Source organism: Gekko japonicus, unplaced genomic scaffold, assembly GCF_001447785.1.
Source record: "Gekko japonicus isolate JY-2015 unplaced genomic scaffold, Gekko_japonicus_V1.1 scaffold981, whole genome shotgun sequence".
Taxonomy (NCBI): Eukaryota; Metazoa; Chordata; class Lepidosauria; order Squamata; family Gekkonidae; genus Gekko; species Gekko japonicus.
The window spans coordinates 245,497-260,296 of NW_015167567.1; the positions used below are offsets into that span (position 1 = coordinate 245,497).

The following is a 14,800-nucleotide window of genomic DNA, read 5'->3' on the forward strand; positions in this document are numbered from 1 at the left end:
CCCCCCCCAGTCCAAAACAGTCCAGTGGTACCTTTAAGACCAGGTTTTATTCAGGTACAAGCTCTCCCTCTTCTGTGAGGGCAGATCTGCACCTTCCCCCCCCCCCCATAGCTAGCAATCCAAAACAGTCCAGTGGAGCCTGAGCGGTGGGTGTTGCCTTCTGACACACTTCCGGTGATGCCAGGGGGTGTGGCATATGCAAGTAAGTTATGCTAATGAATTATCCTAATGAGCTCCTGCACTTCTTTTTCTACGAAATGCCCTCTGATTATGAGTATTTCCAATGGCTGAGGCCTCATCTACATCCTTTTATGAGTATTTCAAATGGCTGAGGCCTCATCTACATCCTTGTTCCTGATTAGTAAAAGGAATGAATTAGAGTAGGACAGAAAGTGCAAGAGAGATTCTTTTAAGGCTAAGTCAGGTGTCTCTTCCTCTCTTCTGCCCTTTAACATTTATTTACAGTAGTTCATTCAGACTTCACAAACAAACCCAAACAAACATGCTCAAACCAGTGTTCCCGCTAAGCTGAGTTAGTGTGAGCTAGCTCACAGTTTTCTAGTCCCCGGCTCATACATTTTTGTCTTCGCTCAGGAAGGATGGCTCCAGAGCAAACTAATTTATGCAGCAGCCAAATCACTCACTCACAACTTTAATGCCAGTAGCTCACAAAGTAGAATTCTTGCTCACAAGACGCCACAGCTTAGAGGGAGCATTGGCCCAAACCCAAGTCTGTTTGTGCATGAATCTGGATAACTGCTATGCTTGCATGCTTCCTGTCTCCTCCTCTTTTGCAGCATACCAAGAATGAAGATGAAAGTCTTCGAACACACACTAATTTGTCATGACATTCAAATGTGGCGCTGCAACAAACTGAGGCTTGTTTCTTTTGGAGTAAGTGGCATTTAAGCCCTGGCCACTGGGAAAGAAGCAAACCTCCATTAATGAAGGTGCCTGTGTTTTGACACTGCAAAAAGCTGGACCCAATTCAGTCTTGACATGCAACTTGAAGAGACTGGAAAGGAAGAAGGGAGAAAACCCAACAATTGTCAGATTTGTGTCTATTAAGACAAAATCCTGGTTTGTTTGTTTGATGTCAGAACTGAACCTTAACAATGAAAAAACCCCCACTATGACATCATAATTTTGTGTGGTTCTCTGCACTACTTTACTTCCTTGGTTTATCATTTGCAATTTGCATTGCTCCAAGTTAGAACTTGGAGGGGGAAGGGGAAGAGGATATGCAGGTCGGCTGTTTTGAGGGGTAATCATGTATAGGCCAGAATGGCTAGGTCTGGCCCTAATGCAATATATTTTCTTGGACAGTTCAAGTTATGTCTGCATCATAAACTGATTTAAGCCTCGTGTGTGTGGGGGAAAAACCCACAGCCCCTTAAACAAATTAAGTCTTGGTTGAGATACTATTCTACAGGGTGATAATTCCTCCAACCCAGTTCTGCATGATTAAATTCTACTGAAGTCAAAATAACTTAGACATCAATGATGCACTCACACTCCCTCTCAACTTTAATCTCATTGGGGGGGGGAAAGCAATTTCTTCCTGTTTCATTTTCTGTAATAGACCATGTAGATTTTATATCCATACACACCATGAGAGACTGGACTATTAGATCGCCTCTGTAATTCCTGCTACCAGCACAAGAAAATAAAGAAAGAATGCCAAATAGAATACAAATAGCTATAAAAGGATCTCTCCAAATGTGGGGGACAGGCAATGGCATGGTAAATAATGACAGGTCAATGTGTTAATGTGATCTGTGTGTCAATGTGATCTGCCTTGAGTCTCAGTGAGAAAGACAAACCACAAATAAAGGAAATACAATTAGATTCTGTAAAATGATGAGTATTGAGATAACCCCACACCCAAATTTCAGAGACATACTAACGTAGTTTGAATAAATTTGTGAACACACGCATGGCTTGGCTCCTCCAGTAAGTCATAAAAATAACCTACCAGGAGCAATGAATTGTAAAATGTCCTCAACCTATGTAAACATGAAGACATAACACAAAAGCCAAAAGCCTCCAATAAAACCCAAGGGTAATCACAAGATCAGCATAAAACTATAGAAACAAAGCCAGCCAAATGAAAATAATCTACAGGTCATAAAACAAATAATAAAATGGCCTAGGCAATAAAGCAACAAACTGTGCTGAGGATGGACATTCAGATAAAAGACTTGGCAAAGTAAGTGTCATTAATCTGCCATCAATGCGATTGTTGCGCATCTTGGGTATTTTAAGTAATTTATTGTAGCACCGTTTTTAATATGTAACATTGTTTTTTTGTCCTATATTTTTAAATCTTAATTGTTAGCCGCCCTGAGACACTATGTGTAGGGTGGGATACAAGTCGCAAAATAAATAAATAAATAAATAACCTGTTGCTGAAAAAACAGGAAAATGGGCACTGGTCAAATTTCTATGGGGAGAGCACTTCACAGACTAAGTGCCACCACTGAGAAAGTCCTGGCTCTGGTTGCCACCCACCTGGTTTTTATTGGGGGGGACACAAAAATGGTGGAAAAATTGATCTTAATTAGCGGGTGGGATGGAAGTGATCAAGGCTACGGCCATTGGAGAAGGAAACAACTTCTCCAGCTGGACAGTGGTTTAGGTGAAGAGCAGCTTACTGAGCTGTACATCAACTCAGGTAAAAAGTAAATAGGAAGAGCACAGATTAGACATTGCCATTTTACTGAGATACCTCATGTTTATCACTGAGCATAGCCTAAAATCAGTTAAAATTAGACACATGGACTGTATTGTGCACGCACACGCGTGTGAAGGAACCCATAATTTAGTTTAAATTACCAGTTTTAAATCCTTCCCTCCATACTTCCTAGTTAGCTGGAATACAGTATTCAGCCAGAATTCCAACATCATCATACATCAATAATCAGAAATAATTATTTTAACTTTGTTGGGAAAATCGCAAAACAAACTGAACTGAAAATGATACTAGATGCCGCTGGGCTTCCTGGTTCTTCCCAGAAGCAAATCAGCAATAAACTGAAAGTAGGTCTAGCTCCAACTCGTGAATAACTCCAGTTTCAGTGCTTTCTCCAAAACACTGTGCCTCCGGTGAAAAGCTGCACACCATGATTAGTGGTAGGAGCAGAACTGTGATATATGACAAGGCCCAGATGTGTCTTGTTTTTTTAAAAAAAACCAAAGTAAAATCACAGACTGCATTAACAATGGCTGACCCGGTTGGTTTGTTGCTTCTCAGTGCATTTATCTGAAAATGTAGACTTTGAATTGAAACTTGAGGAAGGAATATTCATACAGCAAAAAAAGGAGAAGGTGTGGGTCATTCACCTTTTTGCGTTAACCTTTAGAATACTTCCATGCAGGACTTGTTGGTTTTTGTCTAAAACCAGAGAAGGTTTTTTTAGAGCATCCATACCCTGTCCCCTCTAATTGTCCACTTTCCATGTTTCCCCCACTTTGCTGTGATCTTCTTTCCCAAATGTGGTTTGCTATGGCCTTTTGGGAAAAATTACAGTCAAACCATGTTGGCATGCATGTGTGCAAAAATGCAGGAAAGTTTGCATTTTTTGCAGATCTTGCCCACATCAGTGCCACCAGCCCCCCCCCCCCCCTACTGGAGTGTTTGGGGAGGACTTTTCTTTTAAAAAAACAGTAATTAACATACTGGTGTCATGGAGAAGAAATGGTAGCTGCAGGAGTTTGGAGGAAACTACCATGTGGCTGCTCCATAGATGCTGCAAATGCCTCCGCATTCCCAGTGGCAATGAAAAAGACACAGAAAATCTTTGCTGTGTGGATGAGGCCTAATTGCTTGGCCACCTGAGCAGTCACCTTCTTGTTTTCATAACTTAGGGAACCTCACCAAGACACAGCTTGAGAACAGCTGGACTAAGGAAAAACACCTTCCCCCAAAGTGAAAAAGGTTAAAAATTAATCTTACATGTTTGAAGTTCCTGAATGGCACGAACTGAACAATGTCACGAAGAACAGGCTCTCCCTTGGGAGATCTCAGGATCCCATCGTCTCCATCAAGCATCTGCATGTCACTGAAGTCGGCATTTCCAACTCCAACGATGATGACCGACATGGGGAGATGGGAAGCGTGGACAATGGCTTCACGGGTGTCGGCCATGTCTGTGATGACGCCATCCGTCAGAATGAGCAAGATGAAATATTGCTAAAGGTTGTGAAGAGGAAAATCAAAATACTAATCTATTTGCATTCCTAACCACCACTAGGCTAAATATGTACCTTAGAGGTTTGTTGAATGGCTTTTATTTAGTATTTTAGGTATTTCATCGGGGGGGGGGTTAGAATAAATACAAAATTAAATACAGTCCTAACATACAGTGATTGCCTACCATGAATGGATATTGCAGCAGAATTTGCTTTCTAGAAAGACTCATGAAACCACTTATGTTGATTATCTTCCACCCACCCTTCAGAAAATCTTTGGGAAATGTCTGACAAAAACACCCTTATTATGATCACTCCTGTGTCTAACAGGGATGTAGCGACCATACGTCAAGCTGTCTTATACCGAGTCAGACCCTTTCCAGTATCTCAAGTACAGGTTTATTTACAAGAACTACTACATGATCCTTTTAATTGGAGATGCCAGGGATTGACCCCGGGACCTTCTGAACACCAAGTGGATGCTCTGTCTCTGAGCCACAGCTTCTCCCCAGACATTGTTGGGTACCAATGGAACATTTGGAATCAGTCACAGTGCAGGGAGGTAATATCAATGGTTCATTTACCCAATACACAACTTTAGACAGATGTATAATGTAGTTGTCAATCGCTGATGTACAAATTGTTCTAAAGATGGAATAACCTATAAACTGTTGCCCCAGCACTGATAAAGGTAGTCATCACTGTCACATTGAAAGCAATGGAATTTACAGAGTAGTCCTACACAGAATTACTCGGGGTTATAACCCATGTAAATCAATGAGATTAGACTGGAGTAACGCTGCATTGGATTGCAGTGTTAGCCACAATTAAATCAACTTGTTCTTTAGTTAAGAATGCTTTGAAAATTCTCATCTGAATTTCTCCCCAGATTTTGGAGTTCTGGATTACATTTTCCCCTCCGAAGTGGAACCGATGAACAGATAAGTCTCTGTTGTTTCAAATTTTTTTCCTGAATTTTATATAGAGCGGTAAGTATGTAGAGTTTTCTGCAGAATTCAGCTCCTTCCACTCACTTCCCTTATCCACATGCCTAATGTACAAGAAAGCTGTCTTGTTGTAATTACACATGTGATTGCTCCAAGATTTGGGGGGTGGGGCAGAGTTTTACCAGTAGACAAAAGTATGTGTATATTTCAGTAAAGAAGAATGTGCTGTTGAGTTGCAACAGATTCATGGCAATCCCAATACTGGGACGTTCCAGGGAAGGCAACAGCAGAGGTGGTTTGCCATTGCCCACTCTCTCTACCCATATAGATCCTGCCTTTCCTCATGGTTCAGAGTGGCTTATAGTGATAATTAAGAAACATTTCCAGTTAAAACCAAAATAAAATAACAACTCCAAGTCTCTCTCTTCCTCTTGCCTCAAAAGATTCCTGCCAATTCGAACCTCTCAAAATCCCAGATAAACAAGAAAGTCTTGCAGGGTCTCCTGAAGATCTCCAAGGAGGGGGGCGCTCCATACCTCTTCAGGGAGCCCATTCCATAGAGCAGGAGCCACAATGGGGAAGGCCTGGGCTCAGGTTGATGCTAGACAGGCAGCTTTAAGTGGCAAGCTAGCCAACACATGTCTGCCTGAAGACTGCAGTAGCAACCCCAGTTTGCGTACCAAGCCTGGATTTCCTCGGTGGTATCCCATCGAGGTTTCTAACTGTGGCTAACCCTGCTTAGCTTCCCAAGCGCTAACGAGTTTGGTTTAAGCCAAGTTATCTAGGCTGCTATATCAGCAGAACACCACATAAAATGATCTTTATGAAGTCAAACACAACGTAAGATCTAGACTGCTCTTTGTTCTTTTAAAAAAGGTTTTATGAAGGGGGAAAGACACAACTGAATGAACTGATCCTTAAAGGAAAGTTTGCACCAGTTTAGAATTCAGGAATTCTCATAGTTACATCAGAATCAAGGTGGCACTGTGAATGTTGGGAACGTCGGCGGAGAGGCGGAGCCAGGACGACACGCGAGCGTGGATGGCGCAGGTGGGGCGGAGCTACGAGGACTGAGCCAAGGCCGCGCTGGAGCATGCTGTGTGACAGAAGGGCCCAACCGATCCGCCACTGAAAGACCGCCAGAAAGGAGCCAGAAGCCGAGTGACGCCGAAGTCGACGTAGCCGACCTGGGAGAAAAACCCCTCCACTGGGTGCCGGTAGGGATTGTCCCCACCCCTAATAATTGTGGCCATAGGTTAGGGATAAATGAGTAACTGTAGCCGCTCAGAGACCCCTTAGGGGGTTAGAGCGGGGTAGTAAGCTGAAATAAATAAATAAATAAATAATAAAGGAACCAGACAAAAGTACTCATTCCTACTTGCAATGGGACACTAAAACCCGATCCTATTTATACCTACCCAGGAGTAAGCCCCACTGGGAAGTACGTTCCCTTGCCCTGACCTGGATGGCCCAGGCGAGCCCAGGTCTCATCAGATCCTGGAAGCTAGACAGAGCTGCCAGACCTCCCTGGTGGAGGTGGGGGTCCCTCGCTGCCAGGCCCGCCTCTGTGCTGCTGATCAGCTGGCTGGTGGGGGGAACTAACCCCCCCAAAAGAGGGTGATCCATCCGACATACAGTGACATGTCTACATCACTGTCCACGTGACCCAGAAGTGACGTCATCCGGGCCCGTAGTGTGAAAATGTTCGGGGTGGCACCAGGGGGCATGATGTCATTTCCAACATCACAAAAATAAATAAATAAGAGCTGGAGGAAGGGCTCCCTCCCCCCACCAGAAAACCTACAGTCTCCTCTGTTTCTCATCCAGCGCCAGGCAAGCTGCCGAGAGCTGGAAATAGAGCCTCCCTCCCCCTGCCCTACTGTTCCTTCAAGCAAGCAGCTGGCTGCACACTTCAATCAATCCCCCCCCGTATATATAAGGCAGCTTATAAACCCCCCCCCACTGCCGACTGTGGGAAATGGGAAGCAAGGAGCTGCTGGCTACTATGGAAATATGCTGGAAGGAAGAAACGAGGAGGGGCCACTGCCAGCTTATCCAAGGACTCAGCAGTGGAAATCACACATTTCTGGTGGGGTGGGTTCTAAGATTTGGTTGGAGGCATTAAAAATTCGGGAGGGGGCATGGCCTGGATGCCCCGCACTAGCTACAGCTCTGATATTCACACATCTGGGACACTGGGGTGATGCTCTGGTATTTGGGCAAAACCTCTATGGTAGAGGCCAAATTTACCACAGAGTTTTTGCCCAAATACTAGAGTGTCGCCCAATGTCCCAGATGTGATGACATCACTTCCAGTTCACGTGAGAAGTGATGTGGACATGTCGCTGAACGTTGGATGGGCCTCCCTGCTGCTCCCGGTAAGTCCCCCCCTTCCCCCTCCAGTTGCCAGGAGGCACCTGGCAGCCCTAAAGCTAAAGTAGGGTCTGCCCTGGTGAGTATTTGGATGGGAGACCACCAAAGAAATCCAGGGTTACTATGCAGAGGCAGGCAATGGCAAACCACCCCTCTGACCATCTCTTGCCTTGAAAATCCTCCAGGGTCACCATAAGTTGGCTGTGACATGAAAGCACTTTATACACACACAGAGGCTTATGATCTCAGCGGGACAAGGGCATATCAGGTTTAAAAAAGTACAGATAATTAAAGGGACACCATTCATGTCTTCCCACCAAGGGTTTAAAAATACATATCTGAGCTTACATTCATTCATATGTGTGTTATTAATAGCTACATGCACACACAGAAACCTGGTTCTGTACTGGCAGCAAGAATCAGTGTGCACTCCAATACCGTCCCCCCTTACCATGCTTTAACTAGGGTGGTAAATATTTGTTTGTTTTTTGTTTGTTTTATATCCCACCTTTCTCCCCATTGGGGACCCAAAGCAGCTTGCATCATTCTCCTCTCATCTGTTTTATCCCCACAACAACCCTGTGAGGTAGGTTAGGCTGAGAGTATGTGCCTGGCCCAGGGACACCCAGCAAGCTTCCAAGGCAGCGCAGGGATTTGAACCCGGGATTCCCAGATTCCTAGTAGTACGACACTCTCGCCGCTACACAGATTCAGACAGGTTAATTAACCGACGTCACATGTTTTTGAGAAGGCCACCAGAGCCAAAAGGCACAGGAAGCTCCGCCTAGCTTGCAGCCTGCTCTGATCCTCACCGAAGACTCCTTTGTGTTGGTTTCCTCCGATGCTGATTTCGCCACCTTCTGAATGATGGGCGCAATGTTCGTAGGCCCATACAGCTGAAGCTTCGGGAGGCAATTCTGATAGGCTTCGACAACTCCTTGAATCCCTGGCATTGAAAAGGCAAATAGTTAAACAAGCCGGTTATTAAGCAAAATATATCTGGGGCAATGTCTCTGAGATAAGTGAACATCATTCCTTCCGAATAAGTTTTTTCAAGTGATTCATGCAATTTCCCTCATGCAACTGATCTACTATCCTGCCAATTTATTCTGCACAGCTGTGAGTCTGAAAGATATTTTTCCCCCCAAAGCAGCTCTCCCCTGCTGACCTGACCTCTTTTAGATGTTATGTAATATATAATTCATGAACCCACTCTTCTCTTTTTGCCAACAGCATTTAATGTGCGCTTTCTAGATATTAAATGTATGGTCTTAACACGCTGTGCAAATGCATTCAATTTATATTCAGCAGCAGTTTTAAACGGACATTTGGATACCAGCAATTATTCATATTTCACAACTGTAAATCCTTAATTACTAGATAGCGATGACTTGGTAGCATTTCTTTCTCCCTTGTTCCAGTTGGTCTAATATTTAGAAACAAAGTAATCAGCGGCAGTTCTGGTTATACTTTCTAAATTAGGCTGGAGATCACCCGGAATTACAGCTGGTCTCCAGCTGACAGAGATCAGATCACAGGGAGAAAATGGCGGATATGGAAGTTGGTCTCTCTGGCATTATACCCTGCTGAAGCCGGTCCCCTCCCCAATCCCCACCCTCCCCAGGCTCCACCTCCAAAATCTCAAGGATGTAGGGTGAACTTGGAAGGGTGATCACATCCTCTGTCCTAGTCCCCAGCCACCATGTGTTGATTCAAGTAGGAAGAGTAGATATGACCCCTCTTTTTCCTCAGGGAGTCAAACGTACACAATATTTGAAGCTTACAGCTTTCTGGTACAAGCCCATAGTTATCAAAGTAACTTGGCACATCAGAAAAACAGGAATCCTTGGCTCTTATAGAAAATATATATTCACCGTGTGTTTCATTATTTAAAATATTTATCACCTTTCAAGGTGACTCAGTCAAGAAAGATAAAACAATCCTCTGCAATTCATTCTTACAATAGTTGGTCATATAATTGTTCTCATTTGGTCTGTTCAACTGATCATTGACTTATAAATTACCCTTTATAACTAATTAACTAGCTGATTGAAATAACAGTTTAATGCTGATTATAGCAGAAGAAAATTTTATGTTCTGCCTTTCATTCTCTGGAAGGGTGTCTATCCACTGTAACCATTATTTCTGCCTCATCTATTTTCACATCTAAGAGAGCTTAATTAACTGCCACAACAAATGACATGACATAAAATTAAGTATGTTATGCTATAACATGACTGTTACCTGCACATTCTGGGTTGTCTTCATTAAAGTTGATTGCAAAATCATGAGAGACCTACAGAACACACAAACCCCAAATTAAATACAATTTTAGTTTAGCAAAGTGACAGAGGTGTTTTCCAGTAGCAGATATACAGTTCAAACAAGCTATCTTCATTCGAAGAATCACTAACACATGTGTTTTCAAAGCACAATATTTTTTCTTCACATGCATGTGTTTGACCGCTTCACAGCTGTGGGGCTTTCATTATGCATGGGTGTAGACTGCTTGTGCATTACTGAATCATTAGAGAAACACTGCTCTGTTTGTAGATCTCTGACTGGAGGAGCTAGCCAAATTAATAACAGGTATTATCATAGAAAAAGAGCTAGGGGAACTCATTAGCATAACTCATTAGCATATGCCACACCCCCTGACATCACCGGAAGTGTGTCGTAAGACCACACACCCCGCTCCCAATGGTCCCGGCTGCCGCCACCGGCCTTGCAGCTCCACTGCCGAGCCCCATGAACATCATGTGCCCCGCCCCCTGTACCTCACCCAGGGGAACTGCGATCCCCCGCAATCCCCCCCCTGAAATGACCTCTGGGTATTATACTACTCCATCCACAATCACAGTTTGAGGCAAGCTAATTCCAGTCTATATGTGCATGTATATGTAATTTAGCATTCCTGTAAATGCTTGTGGGCGAATATTGGTATTAGATGAGTACATATCCCTCCAGCGACATGTCTTTCAAGTTTTTTTTAAAAAAGAGTAACATTTCAAATTAATACTTTGTCAGTTTTTTAAAAAATTATACAATATTCTTTCCTGGCCACTTTGTGCCCCGTTCTTTCTCGGGAGCACTACGCTCCTGGGTCCTGTTCCTTGAATCACAAAAAAATTGATAGCTCATCCCAGTGCATTCACAAACATATTTCTCCCAGCAATGACACTGTTTCCATCTTTTAGAACAGGAGTAGCCAGAAGATCACTTGGGAGTGACCAGTCATTGTCCAAACAATTAAAAGTAGCTGTGTGCTCTTCCTCCAGTGCAACCCTAATCACTAGCTTATCCTTCCCCTTTAAAACTACTGCAGCAGCTTTTCTACCCCTTTCATGTCATGCAAAGATGTATGAGGCACGACCACACATGTACCTTTGTTCTGTATGAAAAATGAGTGTGCTATTGATTCTATCAAACATGTAGTTTTCTAAAAATAATTTTTGTATCAACGGGAAGTAAAATTGAGTGGCATGGGGACTCTGTTAACTAATAATGCCATGTGACATGCCAGAGGCCTTCAGATTATCTCCGATGGCACAACCTGGGTTTGCAACTCCTAATTAAGCATACATTTATATAGGGGTCATTTCGTAGAAAAAGGTGCAGGAGCTCATTAGCATAACTCATTAGCATAACTTATTTGCATATGCCACACCCCCTGACATCACCGGAAGTGTGTCAGAAGGCAACACCCATTACTCAAGCTCTACTGGACTCTTTTGGATTGCTAGCTATTGGGGGGGGGGACACACAGACCTGCCCTCACAGAGGAGGGAGAGCTTGTACCTGAATAAACCTTAAAGGTTGTCGGTGTCGCGTGTGGGGGGGGGGGGGGCTCTGCAACTTACCTGGCTGCTTCTTGCTCCTTGTGGCCCGGGGCTGCTGGGAACGGGGCGGGGCTTGTTGCATGTGCCCGCCCCCTGGGCTCTTTACTGCCGGAGCTCCTGCAGGAAATGACCCCTGCATTTATGTAATTTGAGCAGAGAGACTCAGAGTGATTTCTCACCAGCGACCCCTACATTGTGCTATATACACTAAGAGAATGAGAAAGATTCACCTGTACACCTACTTTATAGTCCGGAGGTATCCTGGCTCCAAAACCATAGACTGGGAACATTTTATCGCTGAAGACAAAACACAATAGTAACACATGATGTTTTCTTACATTAAATCAATTTGATTTGTTCATGAAAACATTCCTGAGTAGAAGAACTTAGTTACCTCGGGCATGACATTCATTCATTGCTTTTTATGGCCCTATTCAGTTGTGATGTCTTACCACACAGATGGGGAGAAGATGCTGCACACGGTCCTCCCAATATGTGTGGCTGTCATTTTGTTTGAAAGGGGCAGGGTGTTCCCATATTTTGGGAGGTTCACATGCTGTGAGTTCTTCCCCGTAGGTGTGGTAAAACCACTGAAAGGGACTATGTACAAAGAAACTTGTTCCTCCACCTCCATGTCCACAGTATGTTTATCCAAAGAATATGAAGCATAGATATTATTATCCCCGGCTCCTTCCTCACAGTTGCTTTCATGGATTTCCTGTTCTGATTATCTCTCTTTTTTGGCATGCTGATTGTCACATATTACCCAGACTATTCCTGTTTTACAAGGCCGGTATCCGCCGCCAGTGCTTGGTCTGTAAAGAGTGCCAAGTAAAGGCTAAAAGCTAATCTAAGATCTCTTTCATTCCACCAATATCCAGCAAACTTTCTCAAAGCAGGCCACGAAAATTAACAGGGACAACATTATCACTTAATTCCGACTGGGTAGGACTGTGCAAGCTGCTGTTTCACTGATTCAGTTTCCTTTCTGTGTACTAAACAAGAAAATGCCACGGTTGTTAGTACCACGGCAACTCACCAGTGAAAAAAGGACCCTGAAGGTTTTGTGGACTTTCCTCCCTTAGTTGTTTCATGAAAAGCAGCAGATATACTCAGCATCTTTTTGGAATGGTTTAGGTATCCAACAGTGTCTTAGGAAAAGACTAAAGTAAAAAAATTTTTTGGGGGGGCTACTATTGTATTATGGCGCCATATGGGTGCTAGGTTTTTATAGGATTGTATTTTAAATGTGGAGCTGCGGTGGCTCAAGTGTTTAAGACGCTGAACTGCAGGCTGTGGGAGGTCAGTAGTTCAGCGGTTCAAGACCCGGGTGCCGCAAGACAGGGTGAGCTCCTGTCTCTAGTTCCAGCTCCTGCCAACCTAGCAGTTCGAAAGCAAGAAATTGCAAGTAGAAAAATAGGGACCGCTTTGGTGGGAAGGGAACAGCGTTCCGTGCGCCTTGGTGTTTAGTCATGCCGGCCACACGACCACGGAAACGTCTTCAGACAGCGCTGGCTCTTCGGCTTTGAAACGGAGATGAGCACCGCAACCCTAGAGTTGGATTCGACTGGCTTTCGAGCAAGGGAACCTTTACCTTTACTTTTTTATTTTAAATTACTTACCGGATTTTATATGTATTTTATGGATAACTGTTATATACAGCCCTGAACCCGCTTATGGGGAGGGTGGAATAAAAGTCTAATAAAATAAATAAATAGGTCCACTGGATGTCTTTGAAAGAACAGATTGACATACAACCTGACCTGGACACGAAACCAGATCCTAAGTAGTTTTTATTGAGAATAAGTCCCATTGAGCTCAGTGAGATTTGCTGCCAAGTAAGTGTGCGTTGAATTGCAGCTTTAGTATTTTCTACAAACTGAATACTGAATACTATTTAGAATGTATGGACAGCTCTACTGTATCACGACCAAGGACAATTTAAGGCAAGCATTCTGTCTCCCACAACAGTCAAACAGATGCCACCATGAAGACCAGAACCCCCCCGTTTCCAGCTCCATTCATTAATTGATATTAAATGGTGTGCTTTCTCTGAATTTGTAGATACCAGACCATCCAGCCGCCATGGATCTTACCTGTTGGTAGATCCATCCTCCATGAACCTTCTAATCTCCTTTCAAAACCATCTAAGCTAGTGGCCATTTAGTAGGAGCTATTTCTACAAACTAATTATGAATTGTATTAAAAAGTTCATTTTTATCTGTTCCTTAATCTTTTGCCCATCAGATTAATTAAATTACCTAAAATGTGAGTAATATAGAAAGGGAGACAAAACTCTCTCTGTCCACTGTCTTCCCACCATGTACACTTTTATAAGCCTCTATCATGTCCTGCTGTCTTAGATAGCACTTTTCAAATAAAAAGCCCCAAACTATTTTGACTTTCTTCATAAGGAAGGCACTTCAACCCATTGATCATATCAATTCTTTCTGACTGTTTCCAGTGCTATGATATCATTTTTCAGATGAGGCAACCAGAACTGCATACAATATTTCAAATGTGGCTACACTGTTATACAAGGTCATCACAATGTTGGTTGCGCTATTTTCAATGCCATACCTAGGAAAGGGACTGAAAATAGAAATAGCTAACATTATAATGCATACTAGACATAAATGATGCTAGAACATTCGCTTGTTTTTACAAGTGCAATGTGCAAGTACAATTTTTACACAAAACAAGTGCTCTCCTATAGTATGTTACTGCTGCCCTCAGTAGAATGCAACTGTGTAAACTGTAGAGCTTTGTATTGCTAGCAGCTCTCAGAGATAAGGGGTAGCCTAGCACATTTTACACTGTAATGAGACTTTCTTTACAAGCAGTATGGAAAACAAAGTAGGTGGTGAAATGTAATTTTATGTTAATCATGTACTGATTGCCTTTTCTTTGATTGAGCTGGTGGAAATGGGGAAATCCTGTTTAATAATCAGGAATTGATATGCGAAAATGTTCAAAAGACTAAGAACAAAGTGAGAGCAAGAAGACTGAAAACTCATGTTCTAACAAAGAGGGATCAGAACAGGATTTGGACGCCCATTTTAAAATGAAACCCATAAGAATACTAAAATACTCTCGGGGGCACAATGTTTATGTATATGTGCAAAATTGTACAGCAACTCTGGTGTATTCACTTGGTTAATAAAGCAGCAATGGACTCTTACTGTGTAGCAGACCTACACACATGCAAGTGTTACCAACTATAGCTTGGGAAATTCCTGGAAATCTGGGGACAGGGCTTGTAGAGGGCAGAGCTTAAGGAGGGGAGTCAGCGGGGATGTGATATCACTCTAGGGGTAATATTTCTCCTAGTCTATATCATACACCATAGTGTCCACCCTCCAGAGATGCCACTTCCTCCCGGGTAGTCTGGAGATCATTTGTAATTCCTGGAGAACTCCATGCCCACTTTGAGACTGAGATAAGCACAGC

The 14,800-nt window shown here is 43.2% G+C and overlaps 1 protein-coding gene across 1 annotated transcript in view; it reads right to left on the bottom strand.

Annotated features, from left to right (window-relative positions):
- CPNE4 (copine IV) overlaps window positions 1-14,800 on the bottom strand; it is a 128,908-nt gene that overhangs the window by 435 nt on the left and 113,673 nt on the right. Inside the window, exons 11-14 of the mRNA XM_015413840.1 lie at window positions 11,593-11,647; window positions 9,756-9,807; window positions 8,324-8,457; window positions 3,956-4,192 (exon numbers count right to left, since the gene is read on the bottom strand). Of these exons, the coding sequence (XP_015269326.1) occupies window positions 3,956-4,192; window positions 8,324-8,457; window positions 9,756-9,807; window positions 11,593-11,647 (478 nt within the window). The remainder of the gene's footprint in view (window positions 1-3,955; window positions 4,193-8,323; window positions 8,458-9,755; window positions 9,808-11,592; window positions 11,648-14,800) is intronic.